The sequence below is a fragment of the Equus przewalskii genome, chromosome 3 (genome assembly GCF_037783145.1).
Source record: "Equus przewalskii isolate Varuska chromosome 3, EquPr2, whole genome shotgun sequence".
Taxonomy (NCBI): domain Eukaryota; kingdom Metazoa; phylum Chordata; class Mammalia; order Perissodactyla; family Equidae; genus Equus; species Equus przewalskii.
The window spans coordinates 117,536,033-117,558,981 of NC_091833.1; the positions used below are offsets into that span (position 1 = coordinate 117,536,033).

Below are 22,949 nucleotides of genomic sequence, written 5' to 3' on the forward strand. Positions count from 1 at the left end.
CTCTTCTGAGAATGCATGTTGGGCCTGGGGTGCAGGGACCCATGGTATTTTCAATTGGGCAGGAATTAGACCAGCTGGTGAAGAGAAACACTTCTCCTGTTTGCCACCTGCAGACAAACAGGGGACCAAGAAGAGGTGTTGGTGGGAGTCCAGCCAGGCCTGCCTGTCAGGGGTGGCATCACTGGGCAGCAGCCCAGCGTTCTGCCATTGGCCTGTTTCAGCCCTGGCCCAGGATGTGAAGTAGAGGGCTGGCAACGAGGTGGGAGAAAGCAGGGACCTGCTGAGAGCAAATTAGAACCACGCCGAGCAAGGACTGCCTGCATGGGCCTGTCACTGGGTCAGGACAACAGGAGTGACCAGGCCAGAGGGGAGCTGTGTGCTGTTTCTAGGAAGCCTGGGGCATTCTGTTAAGTGTCTGCCATGGTTAGCTCGTTTAACCCTCGCAACAATTCTAGGAGGTAAGTAAGTAAGTATTACTGTCATCTTCAACACAGATGATGAAGATGAGGCCAGAGGGTCACACGGTGGCTAAGTGACAAAGCTGGGATTTGAGCCCAGGCCATCTGGCTCCTGGACCCACTTCGCACAGTCTGTCTTCTCCGTGTGAAGTGGCTGCTCTTAGCAATGTGAAGGGTTGACGTTGGTGCACATGCTGCCCCTCTTGCCTGGAGCACTCTCTGACCCTTTGTCTTGGGTTCAGTCCTCCTCAAGCGGTAGTTCAGGTGTCCCCTCTGTGGGATTTCCAGTCTCTGTGCCATGGGGTGGGTAGAACACCACCAGCAGAGCGCCTCCGTCTCACGGACCTGAGCACTAGACATAGAGGATGGGGACAGCCCAGAGCAAAGGGGGCCACACGGGGAGGAACCCGTAAATCCTTGGCTGACCTCCAAACTGTGCATGTTTAGAACGAGACTCCGAGTATCCCAGGGAGAGAACAGCTGGAGGCGGAAAAAGCTGAGCCGAGATTTCCACAGCTGTCCACTTCAGGGTAACGGAGTTTTGAATTTGAGTCCTTCAAGGTTAGAGGGGCTGGTAAACACCTCAGGATTTTCCTTTGAAACCCTAAGAGGGCCACATCTTAGAAGTAAGGTTGACGTCCTAGGATAAAATTGAGCAGCCTTTCTCTAAAATACAAGTTCCAGCAACCAACCAATAATTCACCTGCCTATTGGAACAAAACCCAACTTTCTTCAGAGACAGGTGCCAGAAGCCAGGACCTTATACTGGATTTATCACAAGTCCAGTATACGATTAAAAATAGTAGATGTAAGAGAAATGAAGCAGAATGAAAATATTTTCAGATACACACAAGCTAACAAAATGTATGTCCAGCAGACTATACTTCAAGAAATAATTACTACAGGAATTATTCAGGCTAAAGGGAAATGATTCTGGATAAAAACAGAAATGTAGAAAGGAATGAAGAGGTTGGGAATGGGTAAATATAAAGGTATATTGACTATTTAAAACAATAATGTCTTGAGGGTTTTAAAATATATGCAAACACGTGACCATAAGAGCTTTCTAGGTGGGGGAGGGGAGTGTTTAATGAACTTATACAATTATAAGTTTTGATTAAGTGCATTAATTTAAATTGGACTGTAATGAATTAAGGGAACATGTAATCTTTAGGGTAGCCACTAAAATAGTAATGAAAATATTTAGTTAAAAAGTTAATAGAGCAGCAAAATGTTTTTATTAATCCAAAGCAAGACAAATTAGGAGAACTAAAGGAATAAGGAAGAGATGAAACAAACGGAAACAGATGACAAGATGGTAGACTTAAACCCAACTATAGCAGAAATTACAGTAAAAAATGGACCAAAACACTGACTGAAAGACTGTCACTCTGGATGAAAATAAAGGCTTACCTATGTGCTCATTAGAAAAGATAGACATTCAGGGCCGGCCCAGTGGCACAGCAGTTAAGTTCACACGTTCTGCTTCGGTGGCCTGGGGTTCACCAGTTCGGATCCCACGTGCGGACCTACACACTGCTTGTCAAGCCATGCTGTTGCAGGTGTCCTACATGTAAAGTAGAGGGACATGGGCACAGATGATAGCTCAGGGCCAATCTTCCTCAGAAAAGAGAGGAGGATTGGTGGCAGATGTTAGCTCAGGGCTAATCTTCCTCAAAAAAAAAAAAAGATATACTTTCAATATAAGAACAGAATGGAGAAGATAGAAAAAGACACACCAACCAAGAAAATGAGAGTGGCTACATGATTATTGGACAAAGTGAACCTTAGGACAAAAAATATTACCAGAAATAGAGACACTGCATAATAAAAAAGGGTAAATTTATCAGGAATATGTAACATTCCTAAATTTGTATAGAGCTAATAGTTGCTTCAAAACATAAAACAAGAATAACTAGACAAACACAGAGTCATAGTTGGAGATTTTAACATACCTCTCTCAGTAACTGATAGAAGCAGGAATTTAAAAGTCAGAATACAGAAGATGTAGCCAAAATAATTAACACACTTGGCCTGATTTACATATGTAGAGCATTACACCCAACAAAGCCAACTACAGTTCTTTCCAGGTGTATGTGGAATGCTTACCAAAAAGAGAAAATTGTGGGTCATAAATCAAGTCACAACATAGTCCAAAGAACTGCAATCATTGAATTTATGTTCTCTGACCACAGTGAAATTAAACCACAACACAGTAACAGAAAGATATCAAATTCCCAACACACTTTTAAGCGATCCACAAAGAAAAAAAGCACAATGGAAATTAGAAAATATTTTGAACTGAGTGAAAACGAAAATACAACTTGTTAAAAATTATGGAATGCAGCTAGAGCAGGGATTAAGGGAAATTTTATAGCTCTGAATGCATATATTAGAAGTGAAGAAAGGTTAAAATCCAGTGATCCAAGTGCCCATCTCAAGAAGGCAGAAAAACAACCACAAATTAGACTCAAAGGAAATGGAAGGAAATAATAAAAGAGCAGAAAATCAATGAAATAGAAAGCAGAGAAAAATCAACAATGCCAAGAGCTAGTTCTTTTAAGTAGTAATAAAACGGATAAAGCCCTAGCATGACTGATAAGAAAAAACTGAAATTGCTAATATCACTAATGAAAAGGGGGCCATCACCATAGATTCCAAGATATTATAAAGACTAACAAGAGGATACTATGAACACTTTATGTGAATAAATTTGATAATTTAGATGAAATGCATAAAATACTTGAAAAACACAACTTACCAAAACTGACACAAGAAGAGACAAGAAAACCTGAATAGCTCTGTATCCATTAAACAAATTGTAATTAAAAATCTTTTCACAAAGAACATTACAGGCCCAGATGACTTCACTGGTGAATTCTTCCAAACATCTAATAAAGATATACCAATTTTACATACACTCAGGAAATGAAAAGAGGGAATGTTTCCCAACTCATTTTATGACACCAAAACCTGAGAAAGATAAGGCAAGAAAGAAAATTTACAGACCACTATCACTTAGGAACACAGAGGCAAAAATCCTGAAAAAATATTAAATTGAAGTCAGGATAATATATCATAACCAAGTGGAATTTTTATTACAGGAATACAAGATTGGTTGACCTTAAAAAAAAAAAGTAACTTGCCATAATAGAATAACAGAGAAAAACCATATGACCATCTCAATAGAAGCAGAAAAATCATATGACAAAATTCAGTACCCCCTCATGATTAAAAAACACTCAGCAAACTAGGAATGGGGATTTCTTCTATCTGATGAAGGTGTACATCCAAAAAACTACAGCTACCGTTATATTTGATGAAATACTGAATGCTGTCCCCACTAAGGTTGGCGTCAAGGCAAGGGTGTTCACTCTTACCACTGCAATTCAACACTGTACAAGAGGTCCTGCCCGGTGCATTAAGGCAATGAAAGGAGTAAAGGATAGAAAAATTGGAAAATAAATAAAAACTGTCCCTGTTCACAGATGATATGATTGTGTATGTAGAAAATCCTAGGGGATCTTAAGAAAAAAAGTTTAGAATTGGTAAGTCAGTTTGACAAATCTCAAGTACAAAGTCAATATATGAAAAATCTATTGTATTCCTGTATATTTACAACAATTAATTGGAAAAACAAATTTAAACACCAGTTGTGGGTTGAATTGTGTCTCCTCAAAAGATATGTTGGCCAAAAAGATGTTGAAGTCCTAACCCCTAGAACCTGTGAATGTGACCTCATTTGGAAACAGGGTTTTTGCGGATGTAATCTAAGATGATGTCATGCTGGATTAGGGTGGGCCCTAAATCCATGACTGGTGTCCTTATAAGAAAAAGAGGAGAGAAACAGACACCTGGGGAGAACACCGTGTGAAGATGGAGGCAGAGACTAGAGTGATGCACGGACTGCCCACGACAACCAGAAGCTAGGAGTGAGGCGTGGGACAGATGTTTCCCGACAGCCTCTGACCAGAAGCTAGGAGTGAGGTGTGGGACAGATGTTTCCCGACAGCCTCTGGAAGGAACCAGTCCTGCTGACACATGGATTTTGGATTTATATCTTCCAGAACTGTGAGAGGATAAATTTCTGTTGTTATGAGTCACCAAGTTTGTGGCACTTTGTTATGGGAGCCCCAGGAAACTAATGTATAACTCCACTTAGGACAATGTCAATAACAAAATGCTTAAAAAAATCAATTTATCACAAGTATGCTAAACCTCTACAATAAAAACTGCAAAATATTGCTGAGAGAAACTCAAGAACGTATAAATAAATGAAGAGATTTCATGTTCAGAGACTGGGAACCCAGTAGTCTTAAGATGTCATTGCTTCCCAAATTGATCTATAGGCTCAATACAATCTCAATCAGAATCCCAGCAGGTTTGTGACAGGCTGCTTTTAAAATTAGTATTGTTTGTTCCCCACTTTTCTAGGACTTGTTACGTCTATGTTAGAATGCCTGATGTTGTCCCACAGGTCACTTTTCTCCAGTCTTTTCTCTCAGGGCTTCATTTTTGGTAGCTTCTCTTTATATGCCATCAAGTTCATGGATATTTCCTTCTGAAGTTTCTAATCTGCTGTTAATTCTATCCAGGGTAGTTTTCATTTTAGATACTGCCTATTTTTTTCTTTAGAAGTTTCATTTGGGTTTTTAAAAATATCTTTCAGTTCTTCATCTTGTTCATGGTTTCCTTTATATCTTTGAGCATATCTGTGAGATTCTTTTTTTTTTTTGAGGAAGATTAGCCCTGAGCTAACATCTGCTGCCAATCCTCCTCTTTTTGCTGAGGAAGACTGGCCCTGAGCTCACATCCATGCCCATCTTCCTCTAGTTTATATGTGGGACGCCCACCACAGCATGGCTTGACAAGCGGTGCCATGTCCGCACCTGGGATCCAAACTGGTGAACCCTGGGCCACCGAAGTGGAAGGTATGCACTTAACCGCTGCGCCACCAGGTCAGCCCCATCTGAGATTTATAATAGCCATTTTAAGGTTCTTGTCTGCAAATTTGCCATCTGTCATTTTTGGGTCTGTTTCTAGTGTTTGATATTTCTCCTATGGTTTATATTTTTTCTTCCTGGCATGGCCTGGTAATTTTTGCTTGGTTCCCAACATTATGAATTTTATTTTGTTTAGTGCAGGATATTTCTGTATTCCTTTAAGAATGTTGGGCTTGGTTTGAGCTTTTAGATTTTATTCTAGGGCTAATTTAGCCCCACTGCTAAGGTGTTATCCTTCTGAGGATTCGACACCAATGCCGATGTATTACAAGGTCTCTCCGCCTTGGCTGGTGGAAACACACTGCTTTCTGGTGATTTCCCCCTGAATTTATGGGATTTTATACCACACACACAGATAAGTAGATTTGAGGGGATTCTCTGCAGATCTCCGGAGCTCTGTGTAGCCCCCTCCTGTCTGGAACTCTGCCCCACAAATTCCAGATACCTCAGCCTCCCCAAATCCCAATCTGTGCTTCCTCCACTCAGCAATCCTACTGGGCTCTGCAGGTCTCCCTTCCCAGTGCTGGGGCCTGGAAACTGTCTCCAGGCAGGAAGGTGGGTGCTCGCAGGCTTGTTTCCTGCCCTTCGCTAAGGAAACACTGCCATGTGCTGCCTCTATCTCAACATCCAAACACATTGTTAAAAAAGTTTCCTCAGTTAGGGGCTGGCCCGGTGACGTAGTGGTTAAGTTTGCACGTTCTGCTTCAGCGGCCCAGGGTTCACAGGTTCAGATCCCAGGCGCGGACCTCCACAGCACTCATCAACCACGCTGTGGCAGCATCCCACATACAAACTGGAGCAAGACTGGCACACGTTAGCTCAGCGAAAGTCTTCCTCAAGCAAAAAGAGCAAGATTGGCCACAGATGGTAGCTCAGGGCCAATCTTCCTCACACACACACAACGTAAATAAAAAACGTCCTCAGTTTTACAATTGTGTGTGGCAAGAGGACAGTTTCCGTAGAGCTCCTCCTTCCCGGGCGCCACTGTTCAGTTCAGCAATGCGCGTGTGAGCTGTGCATTAGCACACGGCACATGTTTATTACTCCTTCAACCAACAGTTCTCCAGGGAAAACACCCGGAGGGCTCCCAGGACAGTCGGCTCCTGACACACTCAGCTCTACACACGTTTTGCTTCGAGAGTAAGTTCTTAACAGTCCAGGACTGTCTGAAATTTATTTGAGCAGTGTGAACGTCCCACCCCTTGGAGAGCTACTTATTCTTACGTTTTACAGTGGCTCCAAACCAGACACTGATTGCTTGTGATTGCAAAGTTGAAGAACCAGAACTCAAGTTACTTCAGTTCTGCGTGATGACTTAGAGGTTTTGTGTTTAAAAGAGTGAAACAGTGTGAACTGTGGGTAAGTTTTTTCTTCTCTTTTAAAAAAAATATTAATGGAATTAAGAAGTATTAATCCTTTCTGGTACCATATTTATTTGGATTTTTTAGTGGCATGAGTATGTAGGCAAAGTGCAATAAAGGCACACTTTCCTGTCAGTGCTTCCTTCCTAGCTATTGTTATTTTATTTCATGGCCTGATTACTGTTGTGTGAAGGAGGTGATACTCAAACGTGATTTGCTGGAGGCTCCCCGGGGACTGATCCCCAGGTGGGGGAGTGACCTCATCAGGAATCTCAGGGGGCTCCCCTCCCAGGTCTAGGCCCCTGAGGAGACACTGGCACTGGAGCCAGACATCCTGCAGGCACACTCGTACCTTGATTTCCCCATCTGTAAATATAGTGACTGGGGCACAGTAACAAGGCACCAGGCCGTCTGGTGCTGTGCTCAAGGCCTGGGCCCACCTCCATGAACGTGAGGGGGCTGGCCTCAGGAAGCCCCCTCACCCCCCTCCCTCCTCTACCCCTTGTTGACTTGGTCCTGAGCCTCCCAGGCCCAGAATCCATCCTCTTTTTTGTTCCTGAGAACTGGGAATGGTAAGGCGATGCTCCCATGAGGAAAGATCCAGAGGAACATTAGGGTTGGGTCCTGCAGGATGGGTGGTTTCCAGGAAAATAGGGGAAGAGCATTCCCAGCAAGGAGAAAGGTCAGGACGCCTGAGGGGCAGAAGTGCGCAGATGTGGAACAAGGTGTAGGTAGCAGGCCTGTGTGCTGGATGGAGCAGGGGTGTGGAAGGCAGCAGGTGGGCCACCTCAGGAGCAGGGTGTGCGTATGGGGGGTGGGTGCCCATTGTTGTGGCACCCAGAGTACCCCTTACCACTCATGGCCCTGACAGGCCCTGCTCATGTCACAGATGGGACCCTCAGCAGCTGTCGTGGCTCCATAGGACAGACAAGGAAGCTGAGGCCCAGAGGTGGGACTGGCCCCCAGCACAGCCTCAACACTATCCACGGGGAGAACTGGGCTGGGCAGGACCAGTCTACGGGGCCTAGGTGGGCAGCTCCCCCAAAGGACAAGACCAGGCCTATGTGAGAGCAGACCCCACCCTGGACCCTTCCCAAGCATTTGTTGCCCTGGCCCAGACTGCCCAGTGGGTCCAGTGCCAGGCCAGCCCTGGCCCTCACCATCCCTGGCTCAGCCAGAAGGGGACGAGGCCCAGCCCTGGGCTTGGAGTCCCAGGGAACCGCATCAGGGTCTCTGCCCCTCTTGAGGACACTGCTCCTGCCATGGTCATGGCCCAGCCTGTTTCTCCCCCTTCGCTGGATCGTCCCACGAGCAAAGGGATGGGTGTTCTTCCACCTAGAAAAAACAAACAGGCTGGCCAGCCACTCGACCCCACACTCCTCTGGCTACTACCCGGTTCCTTGTCCCCCAGACCTGCTGTTCCCACCCTCTCTCTCTTGAGAACCAGCTTCCAGTGGGCTCTGGTCAAGGTCACCTCAGTGTTGGAGCCCTGAGGCCAGTCCCTGGGCTTTGTCTTGACCACAGCAGCCCTGCCCAGAGACCTTCGGGCTGCCCTCATCCTCCCCCACCCTTGATGCCTGGTTCTGGGGCTCAGACCCCTGTCCTGTCTACACTCACTCCTGGGTGGCCTCAGGCTCATAAGGCCTTCTGTCAAGGAGCAGCAATCCCAAATGCCAGACATTTCACCCAGTGTCTGATGGGCACCTCAGTCTTGATGCCCCTCCAGGGTGGACAGCCCCATCCTCCCCAGCGCTCAGTCTCGGAGTCCTGGCCTCCTCTTTCATTCTCTTACCTGCATCTCGTCTGGGAAGTCCTGTGGATCCAACCATCGGAGAACTTCCAGAGGCCGGCCCTTCTCACCCTCTCCCTGGCTGAGCGCAGGGCCAGACCTCGTCTCCACATTGAAATGGGGCCCTCACCGCTCCCCCTTCACTCAGGGATGGGCCGTATCCTTATGCTGTGCACCAAGAAGCTGGGAGGAGGGGAGCTATGGCATATTCTGGGAAGTGAGTGGAAGCTGGACTGCAACCAGGAGGCAGCTCCATGTGAGCTTTCTCTGCCTAAAGAGATCTCAGAAGAGAGGAACCAAGCTGGGATTCCTTTTCTCATTTTAAATACTATTCACATTGTTCCTAATTTATATCCATTTTATGGGGCTGCCCCATGGCGGAGTGGTTAACTTCGCGCGCTCTGCTGTGGCAGCCCAGGGTTTTGCTGGTTTGGATCCTGGGCGCGGACATAGCATCACTTGTCAGGCCATGTTGAGGCGGCGTCCCACATGCCACAACTAGAAGGACCCACAACTAAAATATACAACTGTGTACTGGGGGGATTTGGTGAGAAAAAGCACGAAAAGAAAAAAAAAAAAGATTGGCAACAGCTGTTAGCTCAGGTGCCAATCTTTAAAAAATGAAAAAATAAAAAAAACCCTGGATGGGGGCTGGCCCCGTGGCCGAGTGGTTAAGTTTGCGTGCTCCGCTGCAGGCGGCCCAGTGTTTCATTGGTTCGAATCCTGGGCGCAGACATGGCACTGCTCATCAAACCACACTGGGGCAGCATCCCACATGCCACAACTAGAAGGACCCACAACGAAGAATATACAACTATGTATCGGGGGGCTTTGGGGAGAGAAAGGAAAAAAAAATCACCCCTGGATGGGCACCAGCCTCCAAGGCCAATGGACTTGCACCCTGCTGACCCCCATCCCCTCTTTGCTCTGCCTCCAGGAGAGCAATGTTCCCTTCTCTGGGGCCTTCCATGCCCCACCCTGCTGTTTCTTGTTAGCATTTACCACCACTTCTCACAGCAAACCCTCTGAGGGTCTGGCTGGGTTCTCTCCTGGGGCCTGGGCTTGCTTGGTGCATGGAAGGCCCTGGGCAACCACTGCATGGAGGGCAGTGAGGGCACCAGGACCCCTAAGCTGCTGCCTGGGGTGATCTGGGAGATGCTCTGGGGGTGGTGGTCCAGATTCCTCTTGGGGGGCACAGTCCCCTGCTCACCTCCCCCACCCACCATGCTCCCCATCGCTCCCAGCAGAAAGCAACCAGACAAGGTCTTCTGCTGTACTAATGTATTCCATCTTTCAAAAAGAAAGACATGATTTTAATATTACTTAACAATATGTTAAAAAAGTAGCCAGGCAGGCCTCCGTGTTAATACAGTCGTACACTCTCTAACAGACTTGATGGTGTGAGTACTGGGTGGGTTTTTGTTTTTGGACTTTCTCATTCTGGAAGGGATCTTACACAAGCTGGCTACAAGTCAGGGGGATCAGACACAAACAGCGCAACGTGTACACTCTTAAACAGTAGATTGTGGAGGAGAACGGAAGAGTGCCTGCCCCGCCCAGCCCGCCTCTGGGGGGACGTGGGGCACAGAGAGCTGAGTGACAGCGACGCCCCAGCAGGGACAGATGACAGGACAAGGCGAGATGCAGAGGCAACGGAGCCATGTGGATGATGCAAACTCGTCTCTGGCCGCAGCCCCGGCCTCTGAGGCCGCAGAGGTGGAAGAACTGGCGGGAGCTACTGTTCCAATCCGACAGCACAGAGCTACGATCAAGGAAGTCTCACTCACAGACTACACGCACACGAGCTAACGACGCGGGTCGAGCAGCAAGTTCTCGGTCTAGGGGTCTCAGGTGCAGCGGCCCACCCAGCACAACCCTGGGCAAGCATGGCAGCTCCAGGGCCTAGCCCACCTCCCGCGTGTCCCTCTCCAGGCGGTCCTCATTCAGTGGGCAGCAAAGGTGGCTTTTTTCAAGCTAAAATTGGACCAGTTGATGGACAGTCTTTGTCGGGTCTGTCTAGCAGAATCCAAGCAGAATCTGTGAAGACAAAAAGCCCAACAGTCATGGAAGGAAATAGCCCCACCCGAGCTAGTATCGCAAGGCCCGGCATCCTCCTGGGGGCTCCGTGCGGGAGACTCGGTGCCACACTTCAGAAAGGGAAGGGCCCTCGAGAGGAAGGGGGGTGTCCCATCTTCAGGACACTGGCCAGCACCCTGAATGTTCTCTTGTGTTTTGTGCTATTCTCTCTCAACTTGTTCTTCATGGAAGCTGCCCAAGGGACGTTTCTGAGAAGCCCACCTGAGAATCTGAAGCCTGGTCGTCCCAGCCAGGCTCTGCCAATGGCCACCATATTGCCCTTCTTAACATGTTAAGCCATGGACAATCCCAGCTTATCCTCATTTATCCATGAATTCACAAGTGAGTGTGACTTGAAACACATATTTTTATGTTGAGACCTGGTTACTGCCCACCCCGCCCCACCTCCCTGCCCTCAGGGGCACATCAAGTGCACAGAATGCCCACAGGCCTCCAAGGCAAGCCACCAGCCCCCAGTCCCCCTGTCCAGCTCTGAATCACAAACTGCCTGCTAAAACCATGTGAAAACGACACTTTGCCACCTGCTTCCCAGGCAACAATGGCCGATTTTTACATTAAATGAAGGAAAGAATACTTTCTTCCAAAGACTTTGCACAATTTCTGAAGTTCTCACCTTTCCAGCTCTAATTTGGGTAGCAGAAACTTGAATTAAAGCTGAAACCGGTTGTTGCTGTCACTCATCGAAATTTCAAGTGTGCTCACTTAAACTGTGGTTAAATCCTTCAACCACAACCGTTTGTGCTGCTGGCCTGACAGCCTCTGTCCAGGGGGAGGGAGTCCTCCCTGTCCCCCAGGGAGGGGCTGTGTCATTTCTCAGAATCCAAATTCTCTTTCCCTGGCCACAGCTTGGGGTCAAACTCCAAGTCCTAGTGATGTCAGCTTTTAAACATTCTGGAAGCTTCCACTTCTGCCTCTGTCTCCCCTTAACTCTGGCAAGAACTCCCCAACCATCTCCTTTAGTGTATGTGTGCTCCCCTACTCCCTTCCTACATAGCAGCTAGAATGCTCACAAGCATCAGTCACGGTCATGCTCCAGGAAGCTCAACGAGAAACTCAACCCAAACCAAAGCAAGGCTTCCCATGGGCTCCCTGGGGCCCCAGGCCCACCGTGACATGGCTTTGTCACCTCCCCACAACCCCGGCTCCTCTTCGCCCAGGCTCCACACCCTAACCACCACCCCATCAGGTCTCTGTGCTGTCAGCTGTGGAATGTCATATGTACATACATGCACACAGAACACGTGTACAGGGGTAACTACAACGCAAAAGCCAAAGTAACCACCCCCCAGGTCAAGAAACCCAACACAAGGTACCAACCCCGGGGGCACCCAGAAGGCAGCCACCGTGCCAGGGTTTGTAATAATTAGTGCCCAGAGTTCTTTGTAGCTTCACGACTTCTACAGGCATCCTCAACGGTAGTTTGGTTGTGCCGATTTCTGAACTTAAAGGAAGAGAATCGAATTTTACGTACTTTTTTCTTATTGCTTCTTTGACTTAAGGTCATATTTCTGCGATTCCTTCAAGAGGCCATAGTTTTTCTTCAGTTTTGTGCCTCTAAGAATATACCACACTGAATGGACAAGTGGACAATGCTGCTCACATGGTTCTGCCCGGGCTGGGCACGTGTGCACAGGTGTGGGACTGTTTGTTGGGTTACTTGAGACATACAACTTCAACTTCACTAGATTCTGCCAAACTTTTTCCCAAAGTGGTGTGAAAGCATCTGTGCTCTGAGGAGCGGTGTAGAGAACCGCCACTCCACGCCTTGCCTGCTCCCTGGTTCTAGTCAGGCTGAAGACCTCCCCAGTTTACTGGTCACGGGTTTTCTGTGACATCTGATTGTTTTGTTTGCCCATTTGTCAACAGGTTTGTCTTGTTCTCACTGTTCTGTAATGTTTCTTTATACATCTTGATACTAATCCTTTGTGATGTGCTGCAAATACCATCTTCTCACTTTCTTTAAAACAAATTGTTGATTTTAATGGAGTTTAATTTACCAATCTTTTATTTAATGGTTGACATTTTCAAGAAATCTTTCCCTACTCCAAGGTCAAAAACATATTCACCTATATTCCAAGTTAAAAGGTTTGCTTTTGACATTTAAAATCATAACCCATCTGGAGCTGACCTTTGAGGAGGGTGTGAGGTAGGGATCCAATTTCAAAGATTTTCTCATATACATAACAAACATTCACAGCTCCATTTAGGAACATGTCTTCATTTCCACAGTGATCTGCCAATTCATCTTTTGTCAAACCAAAGCTCCGTGTTTGTACAAGTCTGTTCCTGGATGCCATATTCTGCACCAATATCACGATGTTTTAATAACGGTGGCTTTCTAAGTCTTTTTATAATGGGCAGGAAAAGGAGCCCTCCTTGTTCTTCATATCCTTGTGGGAGGATCTTACCAATCCTTTACAACTTTTTTTTTTTTTTGGTAAATATAACACATACAGAAGGGTGAATGAAACAAACGTATAATATAAAGAGTAATTATAAAGCAAATACTGTGGATCACCAGATGAAGCCATGGGCCACTGCCAGCACCAAGTGGCCCCTGCCCAGAGCTTCCCTCCTCTCCTCAAGAGTTACTACCACTCTGGCTTCTGATGTTGGTAATTTCCTTGCTTTTCTTTATAGTTATATGACCTAGGTATGTATCCCTGAACAATGTATTTAACTTCTGAAAATATACTTTTATTGAGGTATAATTTATGCGCAATAACTTGCACACTTAGTGTAGAGCTCACAATGCTGAGAAATATATCTACATACAGGTAACCATCACCTCGATCAAGACACAGAACATTTCCATGAAACCCCCAAATTTCCTTGTGCCCCTTTGCTGTCATCTCCCTGCCACCCTGGCTCTAGGCAAACAATGATTTATAGATGAATTTGTATTTTCTGGAATTTCATGTAAATAGAACCTCACAGTATATGCATTTTGTGTCTGGCTTCTGCACTAAGTATGCCACTTTTGAGATCCATCTAAGGTGCTGTATAGTGTGCTTTTCATTGCTGAGAAGTGTCCTCTGGATGGAGAGAGAACAGTTTATCTGATTATCTGCTGTGGACACCTGGGTTGTTCCCAGTTTGGGGCTATTATAAATAAAACTTCTAGGAACATTCATGCACGTGCGAGTCTTTGTGGGGGCATGTGCTCTCATCTCTCATGGGCAGACATCCAGGAGAGGAGCTTCTGGATTGAACGGTAGGTATGTTAAACAATGTACTGTAGTTTTGCCTAATTTGAACTTCATCTAAATGGACACTATGTGTATCCTTGTGTTTCCTGCCTCTTGTTTAACACTCAGTCTGTAAGACATCCCTGTTGCAGATTGCTCTCGTTTGTCCTTTTTGTTGCTACACAGCACTCCGTGTATGACTGTATCACAATGTACCACCTCAACGCGTGTTAGAAACACTACTTAAGTTCCACAAAACCCTTCTTGGGTTTTAAATCTACAGGTAACTTTCGGGAAACTTGTTAGCTTCACGTTAACACCCTATCAACAAATACAGGAGCTCGGTGATTTGTCTTAATATTCTTTAGCAAAGTTTCCCAGTCTTCTGTGCAAAAGTCTTGTGCAACTTTTGCTAGATTTATTCAAGGATACTGCACAGATTCTGACGCTGTTATAAATGCAGTCTCGGGGCTGGCCCGGTGGGGTGGTGGTTAAGTTTGCGAGTCCTGTTTTGGCGGCCTGGTGTTCACAGGTTCGGATTCCGGGGGCAGGCCTACATAGTGCTCACCAAGCCATCCTGTGGCGGTGGTCCACATACAATACAGAGGAAGATTGGCACAGATGTTAGCTCAAGGCCAATCCACCTCACACACACACTACAAAATGCTGCCTTTATTTAAATTACATTTTTGAATTACTGATGGTGTAGAATAAATAACTTGTATACACTGATTCTACAGCCACTTTCTTGCTAAACTGTCCTACACAATCTTTTGCAGTTTTCTATGTAGAGAAGTAGATCATTTGTAAAATGGAATTCACTCCTTAAGCCTTTAATTTCTTTTCTTGTCTTACTGTGCTGGCTAGGAACTACAATTTAAGGCTGAACAGAAGTGGTAAGACAGAGCATCTTTGTTTTGCATGTGCTTCCACATCTTTCCCATTTTGGAAAAAGTTCCACACAGATTGCTTTTCTCTTCTCTCGCTCTCTTTCAGTAAATCCCCTTTTTAGGTGATGGATTATTTCCTTCTATTGCTAGTTTACTGTTTTTCCTCTTTTATTAATAATAAATGGGTGCTAGGAATTTATCAAATATTTTTTTCTGAACCTAATGAAATGCTCATACGGCTCTTCTTTAATATATGAATGTAGCAAATAGCATTTGTGGAAATCCTAATATTAAATACCCCTTGTATCCCAGCAATGAATACAAATATATAACCAATCTGGTTATATATTGCTATTTAAACTACACTGTTGGATTTGGAATGTGAATATTGTCTTGATGATTTTTGCATCTAATATTCTTGGGTGAAACACCCACAATTTTTCATTTTTTCTGGTATTGTTTTTGGCAGATTTTGGTGTCAAAATTTTACTACTCTCATAAGAGAGAGTGAGGAGAACTCTCTTTGTGCTTTCTGTGTCTCATTTCAATTCTCTGGTAGAATCTGTATAAGACTGGATAACCTGTTCTTTGAAATTCTGGGAGAATTCTCTGTAAAACTGTCAGAATGCAGTTTTCTCACTGGAAAGACTTACATTTACTGCTTTAATTTCTTTACTAGTTACTGGACCATTAAGGCTATTTTTTTATTGGGTTGATTTTGTGTTTTATTTAAGTTTTAAAATTAATTGTTGTGAAATTGTTCTCAGATTATAGTTTAATCTTTGTAGTTAGGTCCACCTTTTCACTTTATATTCACAAAATTGAAGCAACCTTTTTTAAAATGGAAAATTTCAAACACATACAAAAGTAGAGTTTGGTAAAATGAACACAGCCATCACTAACTTTGATAATTATTAACATCTCATTTCTTCTTACATCTAATTATTTTAATTTGTGTCTTTTTTCCTGTTTTTCGAGACCAGTCTCTCAAAGGTTTATTCATTTAGTTACTATTTTTGAAAAAGAACACTGTTGATCTTCTGTTTCTCTTACATATCACACCCCTTTGTTTTACTTTCTTTGGGCTTATTCTGCTGTCCTTTTCCTAATTTCTCAAATGAAATCCTTAAGTCATTAATTTTCAGGTTTCTAAAAACTAACTCCAGCATTTAAGGCTTTATAGAAAGCTATCAAGAGCAATCTTTTCCTGCATTCCACAGGTTTTCATAAGCAGTGTTCTCATTATCTTTTAGTTCTACATATTTTACAATGTCTACTGTGGTTTCTTACTTGACCCATGCGTTATATAAACTTCCACAGTTTTAGATTTCCACATATTTAGGGATTTCAAAATTCACTTATTGTAAACCTCCAACTTAAATTGTGTTGCAGTCAGAGAACACAAATTACACATACTTGTTCTTGGAAGAAATTTTTTTTATTGAGGTCATACTGACTTATAACATTGTGTAAATTTCAGGTGTACATTATTATACTTCAGTTTCTGTACAGACTGAATTCTGTTCACCAGTAATAGCCTGATTTTTATGCATCACAATATGTATGTGCCCCTTTACCCCTTTCACCCACCCCCACCCCTTCCCCTCTGGTAACTACCAATCTGTTCACATTATCCATGTGTTTCTCTTCCACATATGAGTGAAATCATGTGCTATGTCTTTCTCTGACATATTTCACTTAGCATAACACTCTCAAGGTCCACTGATGTTGTCAGAAATGGCATAGTTTTGTCTGTTTTTATGGCTGAGTAGTATTTCATGGTGTATATATACACACCATATCTTTTTTTTTTTTTTTTTTGAGGAAGATTAGCCCTGAGCTAACATCCCCGTGCATCTTCTTCTACTTTATATGTGGGACGCCTACCACAGCATGGCTTACCAACTGGTGCCATGTCCACACCCGGGATCTGAACTGGTGAACCCTGGGCTGCTGAAGCAGAACATGAGAACTTAACCACTGTGCCACCAGGCCGGCCCTACCATATCTTTTTTTACCCATTCATTGGATGGGTTCTTCGGTTGCTTCCACATCTTGGCTGTCGTGAATAATGCTGCAGTGAACAGAGGGGTCCATAAATCACTTTGAATTGTTGACTTCATGTTCTTTGGATAAACATTCAGTGGTGAGATAGCTGGATCATACGGTATTTCTACTTTTAATTTCTTGAGGAATCTCCATACTGTTTTCCATAGTGGCTGCACCAGTTTGCATTCCCACCAGCAGTGTATGAGGGTTCCCTTTTCTCCACATCCTCTCCAACATTTGCTATGTCTTGTCTTGTTAATTGTAGCCATTCAGATGGGTGTGAGGTGATATCTCATTGCAGTTTTGATTTGCATTTCCCTAATAATTAGCGATGTTGAACATCTTTTCATGTGCCTGTTGGCCATCTGTATATCTTCTCTGGAAAAATCTCAGTTCTTATCCTCTGCTCTGTTTTTTTTTTTAAAGATTTTATTTTTCCTTTTTCTCCCCAAAGCCCCCCAGTACATCGTTGTGTATTTTTAGTTGTGGGTCTTTCTAGTTGTGACATGTGGGATGCCGTGTCAGCATGGCTTGATGAACGGTGCCATGTCCACACCCAGGATCCGAACTGGTGAAACCCTGGGCCGCCGAAGCGGAGCACGTGAACTTAACCACTCAGCCACAGGGCCGGCCCCTCTTCTGCCCATTTTTGATCAAGTTGTTCATTATGCTGTTGTTGCGTTGTGTCAGTTTTTTAATTTTGGAAATTAATCCATGTTGGATATTTGATTTGCAAATATTTTCTCCTAGTTGGTGGGTTGACTTTTCATTTTGTACATGGTTTCCTTTGCCTTGCAGAAGGTTTTCAGTCTGATGCAGCCCCATCTGTTTATTTTTTCTTTTGTTTCCCATGCCAAAGTAGACACGGTATTCAAAAAGCTACTGCTAAGACTGATGTAAAAGAGTGTGCTGCCTATATTTTCTTCTAGAAGTTTTGTGGTTTCAGGTCTTACATTTAAGTCTTTGATCCATTTTGAGTTATTAATTTCTGTGTATGGTGTAAGATTATGGTCTACTTTCATTCTTTTGCACGTGATTGTCCAGTTTTCCGAACACTATTTATTGAAGAGACTTTCCTTTCTCCATTGCACGTTCTTGGCTCCTTTGTTGAAAACCAGTTGTCCACAGATGTGTGGTTTTATTTCTAGGCTTTCAATTCTGTTCCATTGATCTGTGTGACTGTTTTTGTGCCAGTACCATGCTGTTTTGATTACCATAGCTTTGTAGGATATTTTGAAGTCAGGGAATGTGATACCTCTAGCTTTGTCCTTTTTCTCAGGATTGCTTTGGCTATTCAGGGTCTTTTGTTGTTCCACATAAATTTTAGGATTCTTTGTTCTATTTCCAGGAAGAATCTCAATGGGATTCTGATTGGGATTGCAATGAATCTGTAGATTGCTTTAGATAATATGGACATTTTAACCAAGTTTATTCTTCCAATCCATGAGCATGGGCTATCTTCCCATTTCTTTATGTCTTTCTCAATTTCTTTCAATGTCATAATTTTCGGTGTATAGGTCTTTCAGCTCCTTGGTTAACTTTATTCCCAGATATTTTAATCTTTTTGTTGGGATTGTAATGGGATTGTATTCTTGAGTTCTCTTTCTGCTAGTTCGTTATTAGTGTATAGAAATGCAACTGATTTTTGTATCCCACAACTTTGCTGTAGTTGTTGATTATTTCTAACAGTTTTCTGGTGGATTCTTTAGGATTTTCCATATATAGAATCATGTCATCTGCAAACAGTGAGAGCTTCACTTCTTCCTTTCCAATTTTGATCCCTTTTATTTCTTTTTCTTGTTTAATCGGTCTGGCTACAACTTCCAGTACTATGTTAAATAAGAGTGGTGGGAGTGGGCATCCTTGTCTTGCTTCTGTTCTCAGAGGAACAGCTTTCAGTTTTTCACTGTTAAATATGATGTTGGCTGTGGGTTTGTTATATATGGCCTTTATTATGTTGAGGTACTTTCTTTCTATATCCATTTTATTGAGAGTTTTTTTTTTTTTATCATAAATGGATGCTGGATCTTGTCAAATGCTTTCTTGGCATATACTGAGATGACTGTGTGATTTTTATTTCTCATTTTGTTAATGTGGTCTATCACATCAATTTGTGGATGTTGAACCATCGTTGCATCCTTAGAATAAATCCCACTTGATCATGACGTATGATCCTTTTACTGTATTGTAGTATTTGATTTGCTAATATTGTGTCAAAGATTTTTGCATCCATGTTCATCAATGATACTGGCCTGTAGTTTCCCTTCTTTGTGTTGTCCTTGTCTGGTTTTGGTATCAGGGTAATGTTGGCCTGGTAAAATGAGTTAGGAAGCATCCTGTTCTCTTCAATTGTTTGGGAATAATTTGAGAAGAATAGGAATTAAATCTTCTTTGAATGTTTGGTAGATTTCACCAGAGAAGCCATCTGATCTTGGTCTTTAGTTTTGGGGGAGGTCTTTGACTACTGTTTCAATCTCTTTACTTGTGATCACTCTATGTAGATTCTTTATTTCTTCTTTTCTTTTGCTGAGGAAGATTTACTCTTAGCTAACATCTGTGCCAATCTTCCTCTATTTTGTATGTGGGTCACTGCCACAGCATGGCTGCCAATGAGCGGTGTAGGTCTGTGCCCAGGAACAGAACCTGGGCAACTGAAGTGGAGTGTGCTGAACTTAACCACTAGACCACAAGGTCAGCCTCTGAATCTTCTATTTCTTCTTGATTCAGTTTTGGGAGGTTGTATCATTGTAAGAATTTATTCATTTCTTCTAGCTTCTCAAGTTCATTGGCGTACAACTTTTCATAGTATTCTCTTATAATCCTTTGTATTTCTGTGGTGTCCATTGGAACTTCTACTCTTTCATTTCTGATTTATTTGAATCTTCTCTCTTTTTTTCTTAGTGAGTCTGGCTAAGGGTCTGTCAATTTTGTTTATCTTCTCAGAGAACCAGTTCTTAGTTTCACTGATCCTTTCTATTCCTTCCTTACTCTCTATTTCACTTATTTCCGCAGTGATTTTTATTATTTCCTTCCTTCTACTGACTTCGGACTTTGTTCTTCTTTGCTAGTTCTTTTAGGAAAAGTGCAAGCTTGTTTGAGATTTTTCTTCTTTGTTGAGGTAGGCCTATATTGCTGTAAATTTTCCTGTTCCTACTTTTGCTGCATCCCACAGGTTTTGGTATGTTGGGTTTTCAATTTCATTCGTCTCCAGGTATTTTTTGATTTCTCCTTTGATTTCTTCATTGATCCAATAGTCGTTCAGTAGCATGTTGTTTAGTCTCCAAATATCTGTGACTTTTCCAGCTTTTTTCTGGTAGTTGATTTCTAGTTTTACAGCACTGTGGTCAGAAAAGATGCTTGATATGATTTCAATCTTCTTAAATTTATTGAGGCTTGCCTTGTTTCCCAACATATGGTCTTTGAGAATGTTTCATGTGCACTTAGAAGAATGTCTACTCTGCTGTTTTTGGATGGAATGTTTTTTATATATATCTATTAAATCCATCTGGTCTAGTGTTTAATTTAAATCCACTATTTCCTTGTTGACTTTCTGTCTGGATGATCTATCCACTGATGTAAGTGGGGTGTTAAGGTCCCCTAATACTATTGTGTTGCTGTCACTTTCTCCCTTTAGTTCTCTTAATAGTTGCTTTATATACTTTGGTGCTCCTGTGTTAGGTGCACGTATATCAATAACTGTTACATCTTCTTGGTGGAATGTCTCTTTTACAATTTTATTATATACAATGCCCATCCTTGTCTCTTTTTATCTTGAAGTCTGCTTTGTCTGATAGAAGTATGGTCACACCCACTTTCTTCTGCTTGCCATTTGCTTGGAGCATCATCTTCCATCCCTTCACTCTGAGCCTGTGTTTGTCTTTAGAGCTGAGATGTGTTTCCAGGGGGCAGCATTTCCTTGGGTGTTGTTTTTCAATCTATCCAGCCACTCTGTGTCTTCTGACTGGTGAATTCAATCCATTTACATTTACAATGATTATTGACGTATGAGGGCTTAATACTGCCATTTTACCTTTTGTTTTCTGGTGGTTCTATATTTCCGTTGTTTCTTTTTCCTTGTATTTCTGTCTGGCATTTCAGTTTTGTGGTTTTTCTGTGATGGTTTCCTCTTTATTTATGATTTGTGACTCTGCTCTGATTTTTTGTTTTGTGGTTACCATGAAGTTTGCATAAAAGATATCACAGAGGTCCGGCCCCGTGGCCAAGTTCATGTGCTCCGCTTCGGCGGCCCAGGGTTTCGCCAGTTCGAATCCTGGGCGCGGACACGGCACCGCTCATTAGCCATGTTGAGGTGGCATCCACATGCCACAACTAGAAGGACCCACAACTAAGATATACAGCTATGTACTGAGGGGATTGGCAACAGTTGTTAGCTCAGGTGCCAATCTTAAAAAAAAAAAAAAGATACCATAGATGAGACAGCTGATTTTCTGATAGCCTCTTATCTCCATTAGCCTATGCCGGTTCCATCCTTTTCCTCTTCCCCTTCTATGTTTTTGCTGTCACAAATCATTCTGTTCCGTGTTGTGAGTTTGTGACCAAACTGAAGTGTTTATAGTTATTTTGATACTTTCTTTCCCTTTATCCTTTGTTATATTTAAGTGTTTCCTAACCTATTCTGATACAGAGCTGCAATTTTCTGTTTTGTCTTTTTATCTCCTTGCTCAAAGCTTTGTAAACCTTTGCCTTTTGGTTTCAGTTAGGGGAGCTCCCTTCAACATTTCCTGTAGGGCAGGTCTAGTGGCAATAAACTCCCTCAGCTTTTGTTTGTCTGGTAAAGCTTTTATTTTGCCATCATCTCTGAAGGATAATCTTGCCGGATAGAGTATTCTTGGCTGACAGTTTTTGTCTTTCAGTATTATGAATATATCATTCCACTTTATGCTATCCTGTAAGGTTTCTGCTGAGAAATCTGCTGAAAGCCTCATGGGGGTTCCTTTGCAGATTATTTTCTTCTCTCTTGCTCCCCTTAATATTTTTTCTGTCATTGACTTTTTTTTTTTTTTTTTTTTAAAGATTTTAGTTTTCCTTTTTCTCCCCAAAGCCCCCTGGTACATAGTCGTGCATTTTTAGCTGTGAGTCCTTCCAGTTGTGGCATGTGGGACGCCACCTCAGCGTGACCTGATGAGTGGTGCCATGTCCGCGCCCAGGATTCCAACCCGTGAAACCCTGGGCTGCCGAAGCAGAGTGTGCGAACTTAACCATTCGGCCACAGGGCTGGCCCCATCTGTGTCACTGACTTTTGACAGTTCTAGCATTATATACTTTGGGAAAGTCTTCTTCGATTGATGTAATTAGCAGTTTTATTAGTTTCATATACTTGCATATCAAGTTCCTCCCCCAGGTTGGGAAGTTCTCAGCTATTATTTCTTTGAATAAGCTCTCTGCTCCTTTCTCCCTCTCTTCTCCTTCTGGGATACTTATAACTCTTATGTTACTTTTCATAACTGAACTGGACATTTCTCGAAGAATCTCTTCATTTTTTAAAAATCTTAATTCTCTTTCCTCTTCCACCTGCATCATTTCTATAGTTCTCTCTTTGAGCTAATTTTCTCCTCCATAAGGTCTACTCTGTTTTTAATGCTTTCTACATTATTTTTTTAATCTCCTTAATTGTATTTTTCATATCTAGAATTTGTCTTTTTTTTTTTTAAAGAGCTTCAATCTCCCTGGCAAAGTATTACTTCTGTTGATTAATCTTATTCCTGAACTCAATGAACTGAGTTTTTTTGTAATTCATTGAACTTGTTGAGTTTCTTTTTTTTTTTTAAGATTGGCCTTGAGCTAACATCTGTTGCCAATCTTCCTCTTTTTTTTCCTTCCCAAAGCCCCAGTACATAGTTGCATATGCTAGTTGTAACTCCTCCTAGTTCTTCTATGTGGGATGCCACCACAGCATGGCTTTCTGAGTGGTGCGTAGGTCTGCGCCCAGGATCCAAACTGGCAAACCCTGGGCTGCCAAAGCGGAGAACGAACTTAACCACTGGACCACTGGGCCGGCCCCCCTTCCCTTTTTTTTTTTCCTGTTGAGTTTCTTTATGACAGCTATTTTGAATTCTGTCAGTTAGAGTGTAATCGGTGATACCAGGCTTGGCT

General features: G+C 43.1%; 1 protein-coding gene across 2 annotated transcripts in view; it reads right to left on the bottom strand.

The window, feature by feature from the left end:
• Positions 1-9,877: 9,877 nt before the first annotated feature.
• The window catches only part of FAM193A (family with sequence similarity 193 member A), a 178,237-nt gene continuing 165,165 nt past the window's right edge, over positions 9,878-22,949 (bottom strand). For both annotated transcript variants that reach the window (XM_070615203.1, XM_070615202.1), the window contains one exon: positions 9,878-10,648. In XM_070615203.1, the coding sequence (XP_070471304.1) occupies positions 10,555-10,648 (94 nt within the window). In that variant the 3' untranslated portion in view covers positions 9,878-10,554. The remainder of the gene's footprint in view (positions 10,649-22,949) is intronic.